Raw genomic sequence first — 27,600 nt, 5'->3', positions numbered from 1 at the left:
AAACAAAAACGCGGCAAATTACATTTATTAGCAATTCGATAAAGTAATCAGAGGATATAAAAAGCGAAACGACAACCGGGATAGATATTTAATTAATTTTATAATTTGATTAAATGAATCAATATTTGTTTAAGCTAGATTCTTTCATTGAAGCGATAATTTTATTTACATTTTTTCTCACATTTTTTTTTTCTGATAATTTTACCATTGACAATTTCCCCAAAAAAGTGATTTTTTCAAGATTGATTGCAAACGTCGAGAAAAAAAATGTTATCCGTTAATGAAGAAATTAATTTCGCTGCGCAACCAAATTATTAATTTACCGTAAAAATGGCGGTCGTTTGCATGATCGTGCGACAATCCCGAGAAAGCTTCTCTCATAATTGCGCATTTGTCTTTGGACGCGATGTTAGTCCACGCTGATGATATTTCAGGTATAACGCGCAAGCACGCGCCTCTTTAGCTGGTGGCAATTGCCGCGTCCTCGTAAACGAGTCTACTTATCTCGGGGCTGATTTACCTCCCTCGCAGCACGTCGCCGCAACACTGCTTTTTGTTGGCGGGATGAGCAATGGCTCGAAACGGACGGGAACAGCTTGTTAATTAACTCAATTAAATTGTCAGATATTATTTTCGTTCCGCCATCTATCCGCGCCCCTCGCATCTCCGTAATATTTCCGTAATGGAGGATGGGTCGTTATCCTCGAGCGTGTCGTAAATTAAAATAATCCGAGCGTACTTTGTTGTATAATTTTCGTCGCGGTTCCGAATTCGCGACGCGCACCTGCTACGAGAGATAATTAGAGAGGTCTTCCGCGCAATGACGGACACTTATCGCGTTTCCGAAAACAATCGCACCAGATGCTCGGATCGTTCTCGACAATAGGAGTAATTACGTGATTTCGCGGGAGCGAAACGGCAGGAAAGTGCCGGAAAAAGGGACGCGCGAAGGGACGGAAGAGGAAAAGCTGACACCCGGTTTCGAACGGCGCGGTTACGTGCTTTACGAGGACAAGCGGCTTAACCGACCCAGCCAGCTGACATAATTCATCCGGCGTAACATGGTGTCTCTCTTCTCCGTTACCGGCGTTCCAACGCACTTTGCGTGGGACCAGGAGAGGAAGTCTGCCTGCCCTTATTTATGGCATCGCCGGGAGCGGCTGTACATTCAGATTCGGTCGTCTCACCGCGAAATACGGAAAATGGCCTTTGCCAAAGCGCGGGAGAGTTACCGCATTATTTACGAGATGGAGAGACCCGGTTAGCGGGTAGCGCCAAAATCTGCGCAACCGTATTCATTCGGAGTTTATTTTCTCGATAGTCGCGCAAACTTAATTTCGGATTGCGGCGTGCTTACGATGTATGTAAATGACGCGTTTAAAAGTCCCACGATAAAAATGCATTATTTACATATTTCGCTCATTCATTAAATTCACACAATTCTCGAAAAATCTCGCAGCATAAATTCAGACTTATAAACCTGATTAATATTATTAATAAGCTAACTTGTTTTTAGTCAAAAATTATACTTCATAATTAGTTTTATTATTGATTTGTCTAATTTTCTTACTACAATTTTTTTATTTTCCAAAAAGCTTTCTATAGTCAAGAGGCAACGTTTGCATTAAAATAAGAGCGGAAAAGTTAATTCTGAGATGTAACTTGGGTCAAGCGAAAATATAAACTTTATTATTCGCAAACTCTTGCTTTATAGAGCGGTCTCTCGTGAACAAATCGAATCCGGCACAAATTAGCGGCAGAGTAGGTTTACGAGAATCCGTCTTGTTGTCACGAGAAATAATTGCCGTGAGCATTCTCGAGGACGAAAGGGAGAGTTTCGTCTTTTCCCGCGGGGTTATAATGTCGGAGACGAGGCGCCCGCGGTTATTAGTTTAGGAAGCTGCAAAGTACCCCGAAACAAAGTCTTTTCTCTTCGTCCCTCCGCTAGGTAATCAATATACAGACAACGATCCCCCTCTGCCTCGTTTCACCTTGTCAGTTTAGCTCAAGCTATCGAGAATCTTTGCTTACTTGTTTCGTCCGTTCCAAGCGTTTAGAATAGCTGGTAAAAGGAGCGAAAGAGAAGGAAAGAGAGAGAAGACAGCCTGTATCTTTGGCTAATAAACCATCCCTTTCCTCCCGTTCTCTTTTTTACAGAGGGGCGGTTCACAAAATTATAATACGCCTACCTCGTGTTTCTCCCCTGAAACGCTCTTAGGCTTGATCGCTTTTCATCACGAAGCCGATTACGCGAATAGCATCGGATATCTTTTTTTGCCGACAATAATCTCGAATATCTTTTCTGTAGGGTACCTGTCATTTAATACAGTTACAATTGAACAGTCTGTAATTACCAGAGAAAAAGTAACGCTCCAAGAGACGCCTGATGATATTGAAGACCACTTAGAAATTAATTTATTTAAGGTATTGAAAGAAAAATATACACACAATGAAATATGAGAAAATAAAGCGATAAAAGAGATGTATCAAAGTCTTTTATAAATGTACAGGGAAATAATTACTCTATTTGTCTTATAGATTTTTGAAATATCACATATAAAGCATACATGCAATTTTTCTTGCATTGTTTTTTTGCGGAATTTAATAAGTATGTTTATCGTAGCGTAACATCTGATGTGTTTCGAACTTTCCGGTAATTTTTGCAGATGTCTGGTGTGCATCTGCCTCGATTAAGTAGTTTAACCCGTAATTTATTCCATCGGCAGTGGTCGGATGCTCGCAATTTACGCTTTAAATTGAAATGTAGAATTATCTGGTGGTGCATTGGATTTCTGATTGAAGAGTTCAGAGTGGTATGAGTGCGTAATTTGTGAGATCTACTTTAAATCTCTCAAGTATATAAAATTTTACAAATTATATCCCTGTGTCTGCTACTATCCTGAACCTTTCAATTTTATATTTTGTATACATTCTTAATAATCTTGCACGCTTACGCGATTATTATACAATCGAGTTAGTGTGGCTATAAATGATAATATGATTTATATATTTATAATCGTCAAGTTATCAAATATGTTAATATAAAGTTACAAAATGCATACTTTCAAGTTGGCACGTTGTGCATACAATATAAATATATTGTTGATAATAAATAGAAATGTCGTTAGTGTCCCAAGGAAAAAGAACGAGATGCATTCGCTAAACTCGGCAAACATTGCGCAATTTCACGTCGCGTACGCGTCATATTTTGTTTGCACGCTATTATATCGCGGTGGGAGAGAGGTAAAAGGAATAATTCTGTTTATTTCTCTATTTTAGTCCAAGCAGTACGGCGCTGGGTTCGCTGGACCAATTGAAGGAGTATCTAACAACAGTGGGAACCTGCAAATGCGGTCTCGAGTGCCCGCTCAGACCCGAACAGGTCTTCAACTTTGATCCCAAGGTAAGTGGAAAATTGGAGAAACTTTTATTAAAGTTTTTGTTTTATTTCTCTAAAGGAAAGGAAACGCTTTTAAAGAAATATGATAGAATAAGATTATTTTTTATTTAAATATAATATTATATACATTATTAAATTATTAAAATTTATATTTCTTTGGCGTCAAACAAAGTTTTGAGTACAACCGAAATTTGCTGCACAAAAAAAGAACATAGTATTAAAGAGATTCTATTAATTAATGAAGACGCATTTAATTAAAGTCACAGACTATAAATCTAAAAGTTTTTTAATTCTGTTGAGAAAAATTTATTTTACATATTTATTCAGTCTTAAAACTGCGAATATCACACATTTGAAGAGGAAACGAGTGCTTCCTTATGTTTCTCTACTTCCAAGATGCACGAGATGCATGACAGTCGAGCGGTTAAAATCTTTCTCGATTTCACATCCCAATTACATTCTCGTTTCGTGGTAAATGAGCCGTGGTTGATGCTCCTGTCGCAATCGGCGGAGAGAAATCTTCAGAGTTGACGCGAGTCAATACATCGGCCTGTCACATGACGAGTCCGATAAAAAAAAAAACGCGTGATGTGCATGCGCGTGCATAGGCGGTGACGCGCTTAATCGGTGAAACACTCATTACACTTTATCCTTTTACCGTTTGTGCCGTCGAGAGAGTTATTCCGACGTGTCTCGCCACGGCGAAAGTTCACAGAGTACATACAACCTGCATATAACTGAATGCATCTGTGAAAGCGCGAGCGTTAATCACGCTTAATCGCCGTCGGCGATTAGGCGCCGTTTATTTATTTATCGTGCGCGAGCGCACGTAATTGGCACGCGCTTTCCGTTCATACAATCCCGTGAAACTCGTGACTTATACCGAGAATAAAATATCACCATTGTGCGTGCAGGCAATGACCTCTCGCCGACAAATATCGCGGCGCAATTTTATTTTTCCTCGAACCGATTGGAAAGTCTTACTCTTTCTCGCGACAATTAAAAAGAAGAGCATTTCCCATGAAAAGGTATCGCGATCAAAGTGTGCCGATGCAAATCTAATAATAAGAAAAAATTTTGCTTTCAAAATCTTAAGTCGCAGTTCCTTTAATGTATAAGCGAATAGAAGAATATAATCTGGATAATATAATATATTGATTTATATATTTATGTAATCGACTAGGGCAAAAAATCTGAAAGAAAGATATTAATACTTTAACTGTAAAATATTATCAAGTACTTTTTGCCATCTTTTTCACAAAAGCAAGCTTGCTTTTGTGAAAAAGATGGCAAAAAGTACTTGATAATATTTTATAGCTCGACTATGTCATGCTTCAAAGTTGAAAAAGTGAGCATTTAATGTCTCATTTAATCAGAAATGAAAAATAGAAGCAACAAAACGTTGTTGATATAGTTTTTAATAATTCCTTTATTATGTTATAGACTTAAAATATTAATTACGGGTATTAATAAATAAAGTAGGCCTTTTATAACTCTTGTTTGTTGCTTAAAAATAACAAGATGCCTTAGAGATCTAGGAAGAAATATTACTGTCGGGCAGTTAACAATGGTATCTTATTGAGCGCTATCATTTCTTGGCAATCTAATGTTCTCTCGATTCGATTAAAGACCGTTTCTCTCTCTCTCTTTCGTTTCGAATTTATAGAAACGACGATGAATCACGTCACCGTGGAAACCGTTCCGGAAAATCGTACTTCTCACGAAACATCGCCGCGTACAAAGCGTTGATCCGGCGCTATTTCTGCCACGCGGCTGCCGTAAATACGTAATTTTTCTTACTTCCGCTATTTAGATATTTATGGTACATTCGCGAGAGCGAACGCGAGGCGGCACGTATCTCGGCCCGTGCCAACCATCTCGAAGAAATATCGCGATTGTGCGTGCCAACGATCGCGGCTTATTAAGAAATATCGCGCTCCGAGCACATTTTGTTCTTTCGAAATGAAATGTGTGCTTCTGAAAAGAGGAGTAGTGTGGTGTATATTTCTTTACGATGATAAACCGATAGCACCGACGTCTAGATTTCATCCTTAACTGGACCATCACCGAATTGTTTTGCCGAGATCGGCAATAATTATAATCGCGCCTTCAATTCCGCGAAATTAATTTTAGAAATATCGACGATGGGAAGAAAGGGAGAGGGTATAATAAGGTTAATTTCGTGCTGGGTTTCCGCACACATAAATTAAAGATTCAGGAAAATACCGAACACGTCGCGCTCACTCGGTGGATGGCAGAAGGAGACGAAGTTTCGAAGAGAGAGAGAAAGAGACAGAAGAGACTCATCAGTTTTGCTTAATTATTCCGGTAGCATGCGACGATATACGAGGAAAACATATAATTATCCGTGCACCTGCTTGCTAACCACTCACTCAACCGCTGCTGCTCGCCGTTCTGTACCCGGTGCATCGTCGGTGCGTTAATACGTTTCCTAATTAAAGTTTATCGTGTTTCACCGATCTGAGGAGAGAGACTCCACCGCGATCCGGTCCATCGTGTCGACGACATAACGATCAACATGCTAATAATTAATAATCATTTGCATATCTCTAATGCTGCAACACGAATACGATATGCATCAGCTTTATCTTACGGATATAACTTGCGATTATCGTTGACATTTCTCGTTGCTACCATCGATTCGCGAGGATTCTTCGAAAAGTGAGGAATGTAAAATCGATAATTTCGTTAATCGTGCAACATAACCGATAATCATTGCCATTTATATCCTGATTTAAGAGCGAGAAATACATGTATATATACATTCATATATTTGTATGTATATATATTTCTAATATATTAATAATATTTATAATATTAATAAGAATATTAATTTTATATATACACATTAAAAATAATTAAAAATAAATATATATATTAATATATTATTAAATAGTGAGATTTATATAAATTTAAATGAAATTTCTACTTTTAGAACGTACATGTATTTCAATTGTATTGAAAAGTTTAAAATAATACGTGGCACAATTGTACCGAGATCTGATATCTTGGATATATTTCTTCAAATATCTCGCGCGAGCAAAATAGATTATCTTTTGGCATCCTTCGAGGAGCAGACGATATCGTGGCATCTATAATGCAAACTCGTCTGGACAATAGCACTCGAGTACTCATCCATCCCGAACAAGAAGAGAGGACTCTGGTGAAGAAGTGCGCGGATTGTCGAGTGAAATCGGCACGATGCCCGGGCACTTTGCGCTGCATCTCGAAATGCATCTCGCGTTGGTTCGCGACCAGTCAGCCTCTTGAATCGCGACTCGCGACGAGCGCACGACGACACGAGATTATTATGGTAATTGGGCAGCATTACTCATGGCCCCGTCTCCCACACCGTGCGCCTTTTTACTAAGATCTCGATGCAAATCGGACAGTTGAAACGCTCGGATGTGTATTAAGTAGTTGGAACAAATAAGGATTATATTCGAGGAAATGCAAAATTATATATTTCTCTCGCACGAGAAATTATATTTTATTATCTTTCATCTTTTTATTTTGAAGATATTAATTTTCGGTTCATATTCGAGGAAATACAAAATTATATATTTCTCTCACACGAGAAATTATATTTTATTATCTTCTTTTTATTTCGAAGATATTAATTTTCGGTCCATTAATCTAATTTATAACGATATATTGATTAAGTTTCCTATTCGCAATAACATGTAGATAGATTTTGTCTCTTTCTCGCTAATACATACATATATTAAATAAATATATTTTTAATCATCTACTTAGAATTGGCCGTCCTTGACAAAATATGATGGCGAGCAGACACAAAGCGTTTCACGTATCTGACACAGGCCAAGTAATATCGGAACACGCCGGGATAATGAATCGGCTTCGCGATATACGTAGCTCGATATAATGTCTTTCTCATGCGATTCGCTCCTGAGGCGCATTTACGAGCAACGCACACGTTTACGACGCGCGTCCGTGAGTATCTCCACCTGCATTAATCAGGCAGCGTAACTATCGGGTCGATCTCTCACGGTCTATACCATCTGCCGGAGACAGCAGCCTTAACGTCTCTCTACGGACCTTTGATTTGGCTCGATTCTTTATCGCCCCCGCGCTACCGGCTCTCGGCCAGCCGGGTTCCCTTCTTTCTGCCTTTTCTCCCGATGCTCCTTTTGTAACTGCCGACGTTTCCGCCTATTGTTGCGCATACAACGGCGCGAGAAATCGTCGATGCGGGGAACGATTCCTCCGGTTTCCCGCGGCCGTATCCTTCGAAATGCTATCGCGCAAACGAGCATCGCGTCCGTGAACTCGGCGCGAGGTTCAGTACCTCTGTGGAAACATTTTTTTACAACTTTGAAGACTGCGAGATCATCGGGAGAGCACGTGATGCTAACGCTTTCTTACCTTCACTTTATCTATATATTGTTCTATTTAATCGACATTTAATCAAAACAGACGTAATGGGCGTGAAAGAGGGCTGCGCGTAGCGATATAATTCTCTACGAGTGGCATAATTAACGCGCGAAATAAATTACGCTCCCCCTATTACCATCGGGACGTAATGGCATTTCGGCACTTGGAAGTCAGTATGAAGTTCCTGTTTGTCGTGAGTCTATCCAGCCTGTGTTTCGAGGCGTTAGTTTATGAAGTTGTTGCTATCCATTATCGCTTTCAGGAACGGCAGGATGTGTCTCGGGTGTGTCTCGACGAATGTATTAGGCGCGCGCTTGAGCTCGCGCACGAGTTGCATCGTGCAACAAAAGGGGTAAAGCGAGTACCCTTTTATTACACCAAGCCCGTCTCGCTTAAGCCCGTGCGTAAAGTAATTTGCCTTAATGAATTTGCATCTTCTCCTTCTATCGCGCGCCTTCCCGTCTCGTTTCTCCGGCTTGCATTTTTGATTCGCAATTAAGCGCCAGTTAACTCCGTCCGGGAAAGAAATCTCAATGAAAATGTTTTTCACGGGTTGCTGGCTACTCAACCACTCAGCTTTTGCGAAGGAATACGCTTAATCTATTGCATTAATTATAATGCTTTTTCAGTCTTTCTTCCAAATGTTGTAGTGCTTTTTCTTGACAATCAGATTGCACAGTAATAATAATGCTGTAGAAATGTTGTGCAATTAATGTTGACCGGAAATAATACTTTTACAAAATTTATAATTTTCTTTTTTAAAAATATAATTATATACATATCGAAAAATTGAATATATTTATAGAAGAAATTTTTATTATTAATATAAAAATGATATCTGGTATAAATTTTATTTTACGATAAGATTCAACATATTCTATAAACGACGCGAAATTTTACGTGAGCGTATCGATCGATGGATATTAGTTCCTTGTATTTTCAATTAATTTCTTTCTCGATTTCCAACGCTTGCAAATATACCAATTTCACGAGTGAAAAACTACTCGAGCGATGTACAAAGCATGAATTTTGCGAATAAAGTGGTGAAGGAGGACCGTCAAAGATTGTACAGCTCAAAAGATACTCTTTGTAATCGGCTCGGGCCATCGGCGGGGAAACAAACTTTGGTCTTACAAAGAAAGTAATCTTGCACGACGTCTCGGCGAACCTCAAAGTTTCGCCGAGAAAAAGAAGCGAATCCAGGATCGTGGATAGCGGGAGAGGAGATGGGAGAATTTCGATCTCCCTTTTGTAATTGCCAAACGGTCCGAGACCGAGAGGGAGGAGGGCGAGATCGTCAGAGCTGTGATCGTCCGGAGAAACTTTGACACGCGACGCAATGTATCAAAGAGCCATCGTTGCCATTTTGCTTCTTCTTTTACATCTGCATCCTCGATTGACTTTCATCTTTTTTATCTTTGACCCCTTTTCGATTGTCGATAAAAAATACGTCAAATGTGATTGTAAGTAATTTGACATGTAGCGTTCGGTGTTGCACTTTTATTTTATATTGAAAATTATCATATCGCGTCACATCGACCACGTTTTGATGAATCGTGTGTTACGTAAGAGTTATCGTTAATGATACGTGAAAGGTAACGAGTGCCACGTGATATAATGAATTTTGAAAACGGAGCAGTTTTTATCGTCGAACGTATAAATGCGTCGAATGTAATTTCCCGCTGTTTTGATTATTCGCGAGATATCACGATCTCTCGCGCGTTCGTTGCAGATCGTGGCTTGATGTGCCGAGAGAACGCGCCGTATATATGTAGATACATATATACGGATATATACCGTGCGCTTCCGATAATACCGGGATAATTTGATTTCCTCAGAATTGCCGGGCTTGCTTCGTTCAAATTGAATTTCTATTAATAAAAACGGGGTATCGGTCGCGCTTGTGTATTCCCTTTCTCTCTTCTCTTCCGCTTGTGTTACTCTTCTCCTCGCGTTCTGCCCTTTCCGTCTGTCGCAACTCTGGATTTCTCTCCTTCCCCGGCTTTCCTCGCGTTCTCCCCCCGCGTTTCTCGTCTCCCCCTACGGTCGTCTTCACCCTCTTCTCTCCACCCCTCTTCTCTTCTCGCTCGTTCAATCTCCTTGTCTCCCTGCCAGTCTACTGCGACGTATAAATTTATTGCGCTCATTAAGTTGAAATATGGCATCGGGTACGTTCAAAGTTTATGAACGTTAATGCGACTGCGGTGAATAAGACCACGCGCGGTTTGTTGCTCACGCGACGTAGAAAACGTCGCGGCTCCGCTCGAAAGAAAATCGGCTCGACAGCGCGATTCGCGACGATTCGAAGGATATCGCTCATGACGATCGCCGTGTACTGTTTTTTATCGATTTCTATCGAGATATCGACTCGTTGCACGACGAACAATCTTTGCCTACGACAAGCGCTTCGTATCTGTGTATTTATATTAATAGTTATAGAATAATGTCACAGGAATTGTGTTATTTAATATCTCGAAATACACTATTTATTATTTTTATTATATTATTTTTATTTTTCGTGATGGTTATCGATTATGTTTACCTACAATATTTTCACGATTCAAAAGTTTATTTATACAACAATGGTATATGCATTACATTCAATTTTCTTTTTTCTTGAAATTTCAATAATTTGATTTTCAAATTGAGGAAATTAAATGCGCAAATTATGTCTTTAAAAGCAACGAGCTGTTGCACTGTTACGATCATCCTTCGATTTATATGCCCAAAGTAGTTCAGCCTTGCGAACTATTCTGGACCATTAAACAGCCGAAATTCAGCGCGAAGCAATTTGATTTGTCGCTCGCGTTTATCGTGAAATACTGAGAGTAACCGGACAACGTGGAAACATTTTTACGATCCTCCGGTTAAAGTACCGGTCGTAGGTTTCTTCTAGATCGTCGATCGTTGAGGCCTCGGATCGAAAATCGCGGTATTGTCGATACGACATCTCTTTGACCCCGCGCTACTGGCGCGAGTGACGGAAGGCGAGAGAAGGATCGAAGGGTGACTACACCCCTCGTTCGAAGGAGGGCCCGCATTGCAGCGAGTAGCGGAGGCACCGCCGGGGACACTTGAGGTGAATGTTTTGCGAATGGTCGGTAGATGTCTGGTTTGCTCGAGGCTGATATCGACCTGGGTCTCGAGTCTGGAGCCGCCGCCTTCGACCCCTTCTCCCGGTTCTCTGCCACCACCATCACCACCGCCACTACTACCACCTTCAACGTCGGCACTACCACTGGCACTATCGCCACCAGAACGGCTCGTTTCCACCACCAGCAGCGGATACACCTCTCTCGCGCGCCGCTCAAAGTTCACGTCCGTTTCATATGTCTCACCTCGTCCCATCATGGATTCCAGCTTCTCGTCTCGCTCCCGCGGGAACGAGCCTCGGGCGACCCGCTCTTTGCCTTCTCCTTCCGCGTCTCTCGGTCGTCACCCAGCCCGTGCACTTTCCCACTTTCGCATCCCTCTTTCTCTCTTCGCTCGTCGATCCTTGGCGCTTCGTTTTGTTTGGCCCTGTCTATCCCACGAGCTTCTCTCCCTCGCCAAGTCCCGGGACTCGGTCTCCTCACCCTTTTCCCGGCGAGAACGTGCCGCTACCCTTCTTCGTCTCTCGCGTTTCGTCTTCGTCGCGTGTTGCCGCTGCCTTTCTCCTCCAAATTCGTCTCTGACGGCGGAAGATCGTTCACCCTACCTACCTTGATTCGCCGCTTCCATGTCTCTCATCCCTGGGTTCCGGCAACGGCTCCGCGTTCAATCCACTCGCCTGTCCGTTCCGACGATACGAGTTCCACACCGAGAGAGTTTCCAGGGGGGTGGGAAAGAGCGCCACATCGCACCGCATCGCATCGCGACGCGCGTCGCTCAGCGGACATAACTCGCGCATCTCCCCCGACGAATTCTCGCGACACTCGCGGGAGTGAGAAGCGGGACGGGTCAAGCTTTTAGGGTAGATCGACCGAAAGCAACGGCGTGGTTGTTCCCATTGTCCTTCGCGTTGATTAGTGGAAATTTAACGCGTCGCCCTTACGTCCAGACAGATTGCTTCCTCCGTCCTTCTCATATTGGGATGGTAAAATCGACGCTAAATTAGCACTCGAGTCACGTGCTTATTCAAGAGATGGTAAAATGTCCGAGTATGCTGACAGAGATTGTTATGCTGGAAAATTGTTTTATTCATGGATATATTTAATTATAAATTTTAATTATTATATCGATTAAAGCGATTATAGTATAATGTATATTTTTATGTATTTTTTAATCGACTTTATTTCATAATCTTTGAATCGTAATCTGATATTATCTTTCTGCAATATCTGAATTAAATCTCTCGACGTCATTTTTTTTCTCATTTCAGTTTTTGCAATTCTTTGTTACACTTTCTAAAATTAAAGACATGTCTGGAGACGAGTTTGCGTAATAGTTTTTTTCTTTACATTGTATCATTCTCGCGCAGAAACAGTTTGCATCGAATATCTTGTCTTCGGTGATTAAACGGCGACGCCTGACCACGTCAATTTTCTTAATGAACGCCTCGCGCGACGTCTTGTCGTCATTCTCTGCAGAAAGCAGGAGGGTCTCGGCTAATTAAAAGTAACGAGAGCAGAAGTAACGCGTCCGAGATTATTACGTCGTGGCTGAGCATGCGGGTTACTTAAGTTGCTTATCTCTCGCGCTATCTTTCTCCTCTCCCTCTCCCCCCCCCCTCTCTCTCTCTCTCTCTGTTGCTCCATCTCTCTCTTGTTCTCTTTCTCCCTCTCTCTCTGTCTACCTCACTGCAAAGGCAACTTCGTTAGGACGCGATTCAATTTCGGTCGGACGGTGGTTTCCTCCTGCTCGGCAGCCTCGCGTGAGAATCACGATTCGGTCGGATTGTCCATAATCTCTGGTCCGTACAGAACCGTCCCTTACGGTCGACAGGTACGTTAGCTCACCTGCAGCCAACGGACTGGCAGAGAACGGTATGGTAGGAGTATAGAGAGGGCGGTACGGAACGGAACGAGACATGGAACGAGATAGGGTGGAAAGATACTAGCTCCGACTATAGAGGAGACTGCTAAATCCTGGCCGTGGCCCCGGCTTGTCCGTGTAATTTATGACGAGCGAGCGCGAGAGAGGAGCCGAGAGTCGGTCGTGGAGGGACACGGATAGAAACAGTAACAGTCTGCTTCCTCCCGTGAAATATAATTCCCGCGCACATTCACGGTCGGATAATCCACGTTCGCTTTGCATGAAAACTTATTACGCTCCCGGTAACATAAGCACTCGCTCGCGCCCGCCACTCGTGAGCGAGCCGGTCCCGAGACTCATTGTCGCTCGGTCGCTCTTCCCTTCTCTCTCTCTTCAGCGTCCGGCATGACAAGAGCAATTACACTTTTAAATTACGTTACACGATATTAAGCCCTTTCCCTCCTTTTTCTCCTTCGTTTGTTCGTTCGTTCGTTCGTTTTTTCCGCGTTCCTTCCCGGCCACCGCGTCCGTCCTGTCCATCCTGTTCTTCTCCCCTCGTGCTTTCCTGAATTTTCCGAATACTTTGCCGACTCGACTCTGTTACTCCTTCCTATTATCTTTATCTAGATTCCTCGTCGCAATTTTCCTCGGGATTTCATATCTTGAATACCGTTTTATAAAACTAAAAGACTCGCGATGACCGCAGACGCGAAATCGACATTTCGTGTCTAATGTTATAAATGTAATGTTTTATGTAACGAGAAAAGATTATATATTTTTTTGCTTTATTATTATAAACTTGTAATTATTCGTCAGTTATTGACATTTTTCGCTTCTCTGAAAGAACTCGCCCTTCCGTCACCGTTAATTCTTTCTTTGTCAAGCAGGAATAATTACGCTGGTTAATTGTATTATGCGATATTAAATTCTTGCTTTATAACTTTCATTATTCCTCTCTTCTTAGTTTCCGTCAATCCCGTCCTTGTGTCTCTCGCCACTACCTTCAATATCCGGTATCCATTTTCTCATTTTCGCCCTGTTTTTGCCGTTACGTGCAGATTCTTGCCGCCTCGCTAAAACTGTTGCGCTCAAACTATATTCATCCTACCCCCTTCATTTCCCTATTCTAATTTTCCTTTCTTTCATTTATACCCGTTTTTCCATTTCACGCAGTTCTCTGTTCCTTCGTGGCTGTCCTCTTCAGCGTCGAGTCTGACAAGAGCAATTACACTTTTAAATTACGTTACGCGGTATTAAGCCCCTTCTTTCGTCGTCTTTTTTATACCTCGCTGGCCACCGTGCCCGCTTCATTTTCATTTCCTTTTTCGCCATTTCGCCGTTCTTTCCGGATATCTCTCTCCTTCTTTTAACTTGGATTTTTTCACGGTTCTCCTCGCGCTCTTCGAATTTTTATCATCTGTCGTGAAATAATTACCGCCCGAGCCGTCGTGCAAATATCCTTCTCTCGTCGTGTTCTTCCTCGAAATTTTCCATGTCCGTGTATTTTTATTCATTTCACTCAGATTTTCATTCTCTTTGTCCTTTTAATGATATATACCAGTTTCCTTTTTTTCTCTCTTGTCATCTCATAGTCGACTCGATCTCATTAATAAAACGATCGATAGATGCGATCGCGTTATATTCCATTTTCTTTCTTTGCACGCCGCTTTTATCCGATCGACGTCGCTTTTCCGCTCTTTAGTTTCGACTCCGACTGGCCGTACTTGTTGTATTCAATTTTCTTCCCCTTCCCGGCTTTTCTTCTCGCCTCCGTCGTTTCCTGTGGCACCCTTTCGCCGTCGGCGCATTCACCGCGGGAATAATAATTACCTTTTCATCGTCGACGCGAGGTCGAAGAATGGAAGGAGGGTCATTTTAATTATTTTATCGCGTGACCAGCAACCGCGACCTCTGTCTCTTTCCCCCTCTTGCCCTCTCCCTCCGAGTTTGTCCTTTATGATATCGGACACGATGAGATGCGCGACGTGACTGACGTTTCATTAATATCGCTGTATTGGCTCGGGTGTCGCGATGCTTATATTAATTTCAGCGTTCATAACGTAGAAGAACTCGCTCTATTAAATTAAGTAGGTAAATAGCGGTGCAATTATTAATTTACGAAGAGAGCGATAAATATTATTTCATCAACATCGATGTACGACTTTCTTTCTTATTAGTAAATTTTTTAATCGTATAATTATATTATACCCTTATATTTTATCCCTTACAATTTATGTTACGTCATGATTAAATTTTGGAGGATCGATAAAAAAATTTATTTACTAATTATATGTGCGTGTCATATAATTGAACAATATTAATTCGAGTATTATTTTAATCACGCTAATAATTGATTACATAATCTAGTTATTTATGATTTTTTTAATATTCTAAATATACTTTTCTCCGTGCACATCTCAGGTTGTACACAATTCCTGAATTTCTGTAATACGGGTCTTTTATTTGTCGCCGGTGACGCGCAAATTTTCCGGCAGCAATGACACGGTAATCTCCAACTAGAGATGGTGTCGTTTTCTTTGACGGTTGGCTCCTAATAAATCAGGCAGAGACCGGGGCGAATATGCACGAGTGCGTACGGATGGCGAGGATGCGCGGGGGTGTACGCGACAGGTTATTCGCGTTGCTTCGTTCCGTCGGTATTTCCGCCAGCTATTCAATTTGCGGGCGTTTTGCGCCGGCTCGTCCCGGACAAATGATTTCACGCTGGGGCTGTTTTCTCTCTTTCTCTCTTTCGGGTCGTAGATGTCGCGCACATTGGGACATCCTGTCAACGGCGCCTATTCCCACTCGTAGGAAAAGAGATACCCCGTCTAAGCCTGAAGCAGTCGAGATGTCGAGGATGAAGCATAACGAACAAACGGGTTCGCATTCTAATCGATATGCTTCACCAGGAATTTTTCTCGTGGAATTTGATTAAAAAATTTATTTTTACGTCAGCAGCAACGATTAGAGAGAATACTTACTAAGGATCATTCGAATATGTTTCGATAACGAATCTAATTTTTTTGTAGATGACATTATATACAGTAATTAATAATAATGTTATTTTATATTAATAGTAGGTAGTAATAATTACTTATTGACACTATTATGCTGATTGATTTTGTATTATCAGACTCTAGTATTTTAAGATAAGAAGCTTCGATCGGTGATGTTTTTTCGCAGTATCCAGGCAGACAATCCAAGCTTTCCGAGTCGCGAGTGGATATTGCAAGAGCCGTAATCCGGAACTGGCTTGCAACAAGCTGTCGTACCTCAGGGAGAAGAGCAGAGCAGAGCGGAGCATTGTGAACTGTAGAGCGAAGCCGCGCGAAGATCGCGCCGGATAAAAAGCGAGAGAAGGAATGGACAGGGGACGAAGTGGATCGTACATTCTCCGTTTGTTCGTTCGTTCGTTCGCTCGCTCGCTTGCGCTCATCTTTTTTGTTCGCTGCGACTCCGTATTGTCAAGTGGCGTACATACGTCGGCTCTTGAATGTCTCCTTTTCGCGGGCACGTGTGGGAGATATATCCGCGTGTGCACACACGTAAAAACGCCGCATAACGTCGGTCTTGACGTTTTTCCGCGTGTTTTTTTTCCGTTTCGCGTTGCAATATTTCTGCGGAAGGAAGGAAAAATGTCCCAGAGTCACGTACGTGTTCCTCGTAGACGGACGATCTTGAATCGCCTATACGTCTGAATATATTTTCCCCTTGTGATAGAGGCGAATATCGTTGGATTCAAAAAGAGACACCTCGCGAGATATTATATTATACATTGGATTTTTTTTTATGTCGCGATAAAGGTGAGCAGAATTATGTCGTTCTCTCTCCATATTTCTTGTGCGATTTTTTAAATTACATGTAAAATACCATTATGACAAACTATTCCATTCAACTTGTTGTGATCTTTTATATTATAAAGATTGCATAAAAAATTTTAAAATTTTAAACTCTTGAAATTCTTTCGATATTTGATTAATCTCGCTGGTTTCTCATAATTGAATTTTTCAGATTTTATTAATGTGCATATACGTACACAATCAATATCCTACAATATAATCCTTTCTAATATTTTTAGATTCTTTTTATGGAGTATACGAGATATGTTAATTTATCATTCTAAAACTTTCAAAAAATACAAAAAAAAAAAGATTATTCTCTAAAAAAAGATTATACATATGTATTACGCGTATTTATAATAAATCTTTTTTATTGAACTTTCTAGTCATATCATTTTCTCATGATATTTTTTTATCAATATTTTCTATAGATTACCATTGAATAAATTTCTCGCGATAGCGACTTATCACGAAAACATATTCATTCTCTGTTCCTGTTTTTACGGATAAATATACTATCAATAAATATCTATCGAACTATACGCATCGCAAATACTCGTTTTCTCCGCTCCGTGCTCCGGATCTTCAGAATACAGCGTCGCCGGAATATATCGTTGAATTTTCTACACCCTGTATGCGTATTGAAACGAAGCCGCCGGTGCGCCTGGCATTATTCGCGGACTACGAGACGCGGCAGAATATTTCAATATGTTTGTATATTTGACTAGTTCGTTGTATCGGAAATACTGCACCGCGCGCTCGTAGCGTCCCCCGGGAGATTTCCACCCCGTTGCGCAAACGGGACGTATCTTGAATTCGGCGTTCGGGGTTGCGTTCTCCTTTCTCCGAATCACCTTCGTCATCCTTCTCCTCATGATTCCCGGCAATGTGCAGTTAATGGCACTTTAAATGCCTCGACGGTACACGATACTTTTTTGTGAACATTTTGAGTCTTTGTCACGTGCTACTGTGATTTGTCCATGATCGATTAAACAACCGATAATTAACCAAGCTTACAGATTAAAAGTGATTTTTAATGTTTTTCTTGAGAAAGATAATGGTGACGCGCGCAAAATGTAAATCCTATTGCAAAGAATCTAATAATGATGATTCATGATGATAAAACGGCACATTTTTAATACACACAATATTATAAAATTCGTTTGATTTATTATTAGAACCAAAGTATCTATTTCAAGGAAAGTTATCTATTACTATATTTATTTATTAAGAAACTTGAGTTATATTATGTATAAATTTATTATCTTATTACATTAATTCGATAATAAAAATTTCTTGATATCTGATTTTTATAATACGAATTTTATAATTTGAATATAGATTGTCTCTTTCCTGTTCGCTTTGATGCTCGTAAAAAATTCTATTAAATTATTTCTTATATATATGTATACATTTTTTTCGTAACTTATTAATCATCGTTTAGATCGATTTCCGATAGAGACACGAGCTTTGATATTTTGTATTCGACCGTAATGCATGCAAAGTAATTTTGAATATAAATTGATCTCACACACTCTACAAAATCCCTGCTGTATCTAAATGCACCGTTTGCTAGCACTTGGTAGCAGCGATTTACACAAATTTCCAATTCAACGCTCTCAATACAAATATTAGAATGGAACTCTTCCGGGCCGTGAACTCTTCTCGGATTCGCGCGACCTTTTCGTTTATTTTTTTCGCATTCAAACTGCATCGTATCCCATTCGTCGTCATCCTCGACAATCTCTCAAAGAGCGGGGGCGTATCGAAGACATCTAACGCTCTTTCACGTATTCCTAGCATCGATAGTTATCAAATTTAAACACGCAGGAAGCTGTATTTCGTTTGCAAGTGAAAAGAGATTTCTCATCTTTTTTAATTTAATGGATTTAGTTTGGCGAATTTTTATCCTATCTGAATTTGATAGCTTGTATTGCTATTTCGATTCTCTCTTGAAGCGTATCGATTCTCTTACAATCCTCTTAGTACGCCATTGTCCCTGGGCATTCTAGCCGGCTCTTGGTTTCCAATCTGGCGTTCGCGTACACACATTTCGAATTAATTGAACGATACCCGCGCACAATGTTACATTGTACGGCCGAGATTAATAATACCCGTCCGCGTGCGAGGGGGATCGGGGGTGGCTGGAGAACGCCGAGCGAGGGTTCGGCTACGAAACAACGAAGGTTAGGAAACTGATCGCGCGAGAGGGAGAGAGAGAAAGAGAGAAAGAGAAGAGGGATGGTGACGGGACTCGCGAGAATAGAGAGAAACGAGGGAATTAAATTGCTTTTCAGTCGTATGGAAGTGGTGTTTTACAAGGCGCGGTGTAAGATCAAGTGCGCGCCCTGGCAAGCTGCCACACGGTCTTGCCCGATAATAAATGCTCATTCAAGAAGAGGAGGTAGGTAAAGCGGCCGTGGCGGAGGGTCGAGCGGGGGAGAGGAGGGGGGAGGGGGGAAAGAGCGAAGGACCGGTCGGCCCTGAGACCTTTTTCTCCTCTCGTGGTCAAGCCTGGCTATAAAGCGCAACGAGACGGCCTCGGTAAGTCTTGCGCTCGCAGTGCTTGCCTTGCTCACCTCTTCGTCCCGCTCTTCTTTTTGCTCGTCCCCCCTTCTTCCTTCCTCTCCTCGAGGAATGGCTCGATTGTTTTCGATGCGCCAATTTAACGATGCGATGCAGCCTCGCCTTTTTGCCGTCGCAGGTGAGAAGAGAGCCCGAGGGGGAGAGGCACGGGGACTCGCGCGTCCGACTCTTTCGCGCCGCTGGCTGCGCGCAGATTTCATGCGGTCGCGCAAATATACCGCACCCTTGGGAGGAAGAGCGATAACGACTCGAAGAAATTGATTTCGTATTTTTGCAACCATGTAAACGCGCGGGACCATATGTTTGCGTCTTGTGAAAAATTGTCGCAACTCGATAATAATTTTGACGGGAATACAATCTACAATACGACGTCTGGAAGAAACTATTATTTCTCTAATGACATCTTTATTCTTCCCGCAGCAAATTGTTACATGCAATGATTATGCGCGAATAGACAGGAGATGAAGAGATTAACGAATGCATAGAATGGTGGCATAATTCATCGTTTTTATAACTGCGCTATTATGTGCTGCGCGAAATACGTAGGTGTATAGACGTCGGCGATACTTTCGCAGCCACCGTGAATTGTTTCGTTCTCGTTTTGGCGATACTCCCAGCGGCGTCGTCTCGTAAATTTTCGCCAAAGCCCGCGCGAAAATCGAGGCTCGAGTGCGCGAGAATTTTATGCCGAGAGGAAAATTCTCTCACCGCTCGAAGCGAACTCTTAATGATATCCCTCAGTTGTATATCTTTGCGTTATTGTAGTTTCTCTCAAGAAATGCGAAACCGGCGCCGCTAATGAAAATATCCATCGGCTTTTTATGGCGAGTATTAATTCCAACTTTTACTCGCTGTATTCGGATCGACCTCGGGCGACTGCTTTTCCATCCAGGTGGTCCTTCGAACGATTGTTTCTGATGCGGTTGTACAACAAGGGCGGCGATACAAACGTATAACGTAAAATCGACGAGAAAACAGTCGTAAGAAACAACGACGGTGACGAGGAGTGCGAACGGCGGGGATTAATGAATTTATCGACCGATCATTTAATTTCCTGGCTCATGGTCAGGCGGGCGAAATTGCCACATTTGAGACCCTATCTCCGATAAATCGATTTAACAACTCTGTGGTGTACATATTCGCCTCCTCCTATCCCCCATGTTCGCCTGTATGTACATTTCGCCGAGATGCGTTTTCACGCAGCAGATTATAATTAATTTTTAAGGAGGAATTCGACGGATCACCTACGTCAAGAATTAATAAATCTAATACATTTCGAGATTTATGAATTTGACGTTGCGCACACTTTTAGTCTTTTAAAATATAAAATTAATAACTAATTTGTGTATGAGTTAAAGTAAAGATAGAATTGCCCTGTAGAATTAAAATTTTTATATATAATTACTGTAATATTGTGTGATATAAAAAAGTTAATCAAATTCTAAATCTGTAAAATTTAAAATCATTTTAAATTCTAATTATAATGATTAAGGATTTATTGCGAAAGTTAAATCGCCAAAAAGAAACTGACAAAGGAAATATTTCGTGACATTTTCGCGTCAGTTGGTCAATCGAGTCTCTCTTGCTTTAAAAAAAATTATATAAATGAAAAATTTTTAATTTTTATTATAATTATTTTACAGAAAGTATACATTTCTGATTTCTTATTTATACTTTGAGCCGTAGATCTAATTAATGCAGTTTCAAAAACTAGCTCAATCTATTTAAACGATTTCTGATAACATTTCCAATTACTTTAAATTGCCGCGCGCGTTGTTTCGATTTCAAGCAAATTTAATTCCTGACAAGCGGCCAGCTTTGTCGACGATCATTACCCGCTTGAACGATAAATTTCACTGCGTACATCGCGGCGAAACACGATGGTAGTGATCTAATTATCGGTGGAAATTGTGCTGGGAGTGCGCCGCCTCTCTATGGTGGTATAGGTGGGGTAGGATCGCCATGGTGAAGGCCGGATAGACTGATAGACGGCCGAACGGATGGATGGATAGACGGATGGATGGACGGGCGGGATGACTGGATGGATGGACGGACGGACAGAGAAGCAACCCTACCGTTCTTCCGGCGACCAATTCGCTCGGCGATGATCACGCGTATGAGTTAAGCACACACGCGCGCAATTTGCACGTCGGTGTGCTTATCGTCGATTGGACTACTCCGTAGTTGACTTTATCGGAACGTATCTGCGCATTGCCGAGTACGCGCCTGTCTCCGTAATTTCTGTCCGCGCGTTAACAATCGTCTCTTCGCTGTTTATACGTCAGCGTTGCGTAAATTAGCGTTAAGACATAACGCTGATTAATCGCCGCGCGCTAATCGCCCTTAGATAATTAAGCACACGATTTGTACCGATAATATGTGTTTTAACGTATTTCTTCTTTTTCTCAGCTGTTTGTTTTTTTTCGAGAGATTGCGCGATATAATATTAAGTATTGCCTTTTAAAAAATTTTTTTTATATTTACTGTGTATCTCTCGAGCGCGTACATTTATATCCTCCTATTGTTTAAACGCGTTTCTCCGGACTATTACTGGAAATACCGCATACCGTAATTTTCATCGACAGCGCGCACAGATAATGTGATATCAAACACGCGTACGTTTATTATCACGACGCATAATTGGCCGCATGACGTAAAAATTTTCGTATTAATTATCACCGTTTGCGAGCGTATTGCGTTTCGCTCGCCGATACGTGCACACAAGAAGGGCAAATAGGTGGGCGGGGTGCGCGTCGGCTCATCCGGTCAGTCCACATTTAATTAAACTTGCACGATATACCGCGGAATATTCGATTATGGACAAATTAGTTTAGTCCCTGGAGCGCGGTTAATTTCGCGTGAGACGCGATGTAAGCGGGGCGCCTTTTACGCGCCGCTGCTGAAAGGGGGAGCTTAATTAGAAAAAATCCAGATATAAACCGTGGCGAGTTTCGCGACTTAATCATTTACATATTTACGACGTAACAAGTTGCACCGGTTAGTATCCTCTCTTATTTTCTTCCCTCTCGCGTCGAAATCTTTGACTTTTCTTGTCAGCGGCTGCAAATTATCGCGAAAACATTTATTATGAAATTAGGGAAAACATGAATTTTTTTTATATTAAAATATTTCTTATACTTTAAAAGTTATAATTTCGATGTGTTATATTTCTTTTACATTTTTTATTAATTTTTATAAAATATAATTATGTGATGTATAATACGACGTGTTGGTATCGCGTGAATGGTACTTTTCGTAGATGTATTTGAGACTCAAGTGTACAAATGCTCGATAAACTACCCAACTTAATCAGTTTAATCATCCCGTCATTATGCCGCCTTAATAACGGCAGTGGGGGTAACACGGGTGTGGAGGAAGTGATTCATGGCTGCCGAATAATTTCACCGGAAAGACAATAAGCTAAGTGGCGCGGTGGAGGGTTTCGCGTTCGTGCACGACGTCATTAATTAACTGTAGCAATTGAGCGAAGATTAATTGCCAGAAAGAGGAAGGCGAGTGGGCGGGGGTCTGTAAATGAAGAGGGTACACTAAACAATAAGATCACTCTGTGGGATGCTCGACCTTCGGTTGATGATAATTTGAACGCGTATCAATTTAGCGCTCAGCTATTCCGATAATTATACTTTGCTGTCCTCATTACGCGACCCTGGAGAGATACTGAGGAAACTATTTATCTTGAGAACGTCCCACTGAAAGTTTAACGTGTAACTGATGATGATTAAAAGATTCGCTTACTAGCTCGCTTCAATCGTAATTAAACTTGTCTATCCAAAGAGTTTAATAATCAAGTACTAAAGTTTTCTTTCGAAGCATTTTATATTTTTTTCTAATTGTATCTTTTTTATATTTCTTACTTAATCATAGCATCTTTCTAGTTTAATTTGATCAAAGATATATTTTTATCTAAAGTATGGAAAATCTATGAGAGAGATAATCTAGATGTACCGATTTCTGTGAATAAAATTTTGTAACTTAATTTAGAGTCTTAAATTTACGAAAAAAAATTCTTTCTTTCTGTTACAGGTAAGAGCAATCTTCCCTTTTCATACCGGGAGAGATATGGGGCGTAACGAGTGGTTACGCCTGCACGGACGCACACACGTGCGCCGGAGAAATTTTGAGGGTAATGCAGCAAGGTAAGACAATGAAATCCCAAGAGCGGGATCAGAGGATTGCCGGCACCGTCGTCGACATCTGATTTTCATCCGAGTCTTCTCCTTTCATTTTTGCACGCTTCTTTATACCGCAGTAACGCGATTAGTCTTTGATAGGAATTTTTATCTCTTTCTCTTTCTCTGTTTATCATTAATCTCTAAAATTTTAGAACGCATTGCTCATTTCAACTCCATCTAATAATATTGCTATACGCGGATAATATTAGACGCATAGAGGGACAAAAGCATGCTCGTATTAATAGTGCCCCGAAATTTATCATCTTGCCAATTACTGTGCATGAAGGACATGATAACCGAAATTATCGCGATATAGCGACGATTAACATTTAATCCCGGCATCTCCTCATCCCTATCCTTATTAAGGGCGGTGAAATTCTCGGAGTTCATGGATCCGGCGAAATCCATGATGCCAGTTCCGTACGACGTATATTGGAAGCACGGTCTGGTTATATCCGCGTCGAAATAGATTCTCCATTCAAAACCGTTCTGAATACATATTAGAACGATTTACTGAGCGTCAGAGAACAGAACTGAATACGGTATTATAGAGGCGCTTCAGAATCGTCTACAGAAGTTGGCTTGCTTCCCTATTCGTGATCCCACGTCTTAAGATCAGGTCACGCTCCTTTACGGCTATACTCTATTACAAAGCGATATCTGTCTTACGCGTTTCGAATTTCAGTATGTTGAACTTGACATTCCGCTTCGTTTATATCATTAATTCGTACGCGAATGTAAGGAATGATTGGAATCGATATAAATAAACTTGTATACACCAGACGAGACGAGGCATCGACAAAAGTCTTAATACTAATGGGGTTTCAATTTTCAATTTACAAATTTAAACTTTGTAAACAGATTGCAAAATATTGATATACATACATATGAAATATCATAAATTTAGTTTGAATAAAATTTCTCTCTCGCTCTGCAAAACTTAATTTTTAAAAAATTCTTTTAACATGTGTTTCTTTTATATAAAAATCATGGAAATATTATATTAAATATTAATATTTTTTTAGAGTTTATATTTAAATTAACATGATTTTGATTATTGTGAATTATTAAATTGAGAATGGAAGTTTTTGATAAAATATTTCTTCACAACTGCCGAGAAAAAATTATGAATATTGAATTTCTTATAAGTGCTACTCGAGTGAAATGATTAGATAAGCGAAATGCAAGCGCTTGTAGGAGTCGTAGAAAATGCGCTCCGCTGTAACAGGATAACAACATACCTATGTCGGGGAAAAGATTAAATTCCATTGGCAAACGCGGTAATGTTAGTAGTTACGCCGCATTAAACTTTCTCCGGCAATCAACATTTAGATAATGAAATTACTTGCTTATGCGCGGAATATTATCTAGAACCAAATCTCGCCTCTCGTGTTTTCATCGCCAGAGCATGAGTTCCAGGCGGATATGCGTCAATTCACATCGTCATGGGGGCAATTATTGGCTGTTAGTAACGCTTCGTCGCTATGGCTTCAGCGAGATTAAATGTGCACTCGTTCTAAAACGCTGAAGAATAATCGCGAGTATTTTGCATACATTTATTTTGACACGATAGATTTTTATCTCTTTTAATTTGAAATATATATTTTATATTTGTAATTTTTTTATATACAAGAAATTTATACGTATGTGTGTAAAACAAATATTTATTTATTTTTAAATTTTAATTTAATTGACATACATACACACACACATATATTTATATTTAAAATTTTGCAAAATAATATTTGATAAAATATTGCGGAATTGAAAATCACTGGAAATATTTATTTTCAATTTAATATATTTTAATGACATTTCAATGCATTGCGTGTAATATTTTACCTTTGGTGTATCCTAGGGTTAAACCGCGTTTTTACACAATATACATCGATTCATTGCGTCAGCTAATGTAATTAATGTCTCGTTAATGGCGGGCAATTATACCGGTCGAGTGATCCGGTAATCCGGAACTGTAGCTACGCAAATATTTCGCTGAAATCGTCCGGTGCGGCTGTATGGATCGTTTGTACCGTATCACACCGCTCCCAAACTCAAACTCGCCAGAGTCAGAGAGTTACCCGCGCCAGTTAATTACTATTCGATTGATTTACCGGATCCCTATTGCAGCCCGCCCGTACCACGATGCATCTTGCTAATGAGAATTCGTCCGGCTCCTCCGCCATGGACCAGCTGCAAAATTCAATCCTGTCAATCGCACGCTGCTCCGTAATTTCCTACCGCGCATACGCTCTTTCCGATCTTTTTTCTCCTTTTCCTAGAAAGCTCATCGGATCAACTCGCGATCATATTCCATGCCCGACTATTAATTATGTTCCACATCGGTCTACTGATTACCGTTGTCTTAACCATGAACATGTAATACATTGAGCGGTTCATATTTTTCGATTAATTCTCGACCGTAACTTTTTGTTAAATATGTACAATATTGTGCTCCAATTACTTTAGATATGGATTGAGATTACTATCTGCACTTTTTCAGTGCCTTTCTCGCTGCTTAAATCTTGATTGAATTAATATTATTTCATTTTCTTTTATAAAAAATTGTTCATCATATTTCATTTGAAAGAATATATTTTTGTTTCGAGATTAGACGTTTGGAATATGTGCGAGTTGAAGACCGATAAACGTTTGACCTTTTGCGTAAGCTAGATTGAGAATTGAGATAAAGAATCATTCCGCGCTCAAGAATCGAGTGAATGGTATGTCATTTGTATTTTTTGTTACGTATATCGGGCAACCTCTTCTCTTCTTTTTCTTTGATTTCTTGCTCTTGACGTCAGTCTATTCCCACGTCAATGAAAAAGAGCGCTTTCTCATTTCTTATACAAGCATCTATTACTCAGTTTGCCTTGTCCTTGCTTGTCGGTCGCCTTAGTTGTGTCACCTCATTAACGTCATCATGTCTCTCTTTCTTTCGCGAAAGAGAGAGGAAGAAGAAAAATATAATTGCCATTTAAGAAAAGTCTGACATTTATGAACATCCTGGATATAAATGAAATAATTATTTTATCATGCTTATAAAAATGGTAAAATTCATTTTAAAAACAGAATATGTTATAAAAACATGATATTTTGAAACAGAAAATTATTTAAAAAATCGTCAGAAAAATTCCAACATTATATAAATATTATTGTACGATCGATATTAAATATTTTTTTAAGATCCGGTATTCAATGCAAAAAATCCACTAAAAGCGCTATTTATTTCTCTTGATTAGGAGACGAGATTGTAATAAAAGCTTGTTTAACGTTCGCACCTGTTTAACATCTCATTTCTTTTTCAAGCCCGATCTGCATTTCCTGGAGAAAAATCTATAAGTTCAATAAAAGAATGTGTTTCGCACGAAACAGGATCTTCTTTCCATTTTGCAGCTTGACAATCGAAGTGTAGAGAAATGCCGCGGATATTCGCTTTGTCCTCGAATCGCCTCAGGCTTTACTCGACGACTCCGGGAAAGCGATGAATAATAAAAGCATTCCGCCGACTTTAAAGTGCGGCCTCCTCTCGCCTGGCATTGGAGCGACCTGATCGAATCTGCATAATTTCGGATCAGCATCTCGGGATCGCGGAAAAACGATTTTTATATTAAAGCGTCGAGATCACTTTCTTTATTATCTTCAAAGTCTCCCATTATCCAATCGATTCTTATCGCCGCTAGATTTCGTCGCATAATTAAATTATAAGAAAAATTTATAAAATTTATCATTTATCATTTTTTATTTTACAATTATTTCAAAATTTAAATAAAATATATAAATTCTAAGAGAAAAGAAATCTTAGTTAATTAAACTGTTGTTAAAAATTTTATAATTTTGTCTCTAGTATCTCTCGAATTATAGAGTCAATGTAAAAATTACATAATTTTATTTAAAGAATGAGAATATATATACATATTTTTTGCATCCAGAATTTTAAAGTTACTGGAACGTTGCACGCGAGAAGGAGGGAACGGACGAGATATGTAGGAGGCATTTGCCGTGGCAATTTGCACGATCGCCCTCTGATCGACAACGATCAAGAAGATTCGCGGGATACTACGCGGAGAATCATACTTCGCGCAGTTTGGCATCGTGGAGCCATAAGTGGAAACCAAGCGCTAGCGGGTCGAGAAAGATGTACGGATGATACAAAAGGTTCTCGTTCTCCCTCCCTCGACGACCTCGCAATTAACCTGCTGCTCCTCGTACT

At 40.4% G+C, this 27,600-nt stretch overlaps 1 protein-coding gene across 5 annotated transcripts in view; it reads left to right on the top strand.

Annotated features, from left to right (window-relative positions):
- Window positions 1-27,600, top strand: part of LOC145964169 (uncharacterized) — a 199,722-nt gene that overhangs the window by 127,435 nt on the left and 44,687 nt on the right. For all 5 annotated transcript variants that reach the window (XM_083086628.1, XM_083086627.1, XM_083086629.1 and 2 more), the window contains exon 2: window positions 3,280-3,403. In XM_083086628.1, coding sequence (XP_082942754.1) covers window positions 3,280-3,403 — 124 coding nt within the window. The remainder of the gene's footprint in view (window positions 1-3,279; window positions 3,404-27,600) is intronic.

The sequence above is a fragment of the Camponotus vicinus genome, unplaced genomic scaffold, assembly GCF_025532165.1.
Source record: "Camponotus vicinus isolate PSW18456_S1 unplaced genomic scaffold, iyCamVici1.0 SCAF_13, whole genome shotgun sequence".
Taxonomy (NCBI): Eukaryota; Metazoa; Arthropoda; class Insecta; order Hymenoptera; family Formicidae; genus Camponotus; species Camponotus vicinus.
This window is presented reverse-complemented; position numbering and strand designations above follow the sequence as displayed.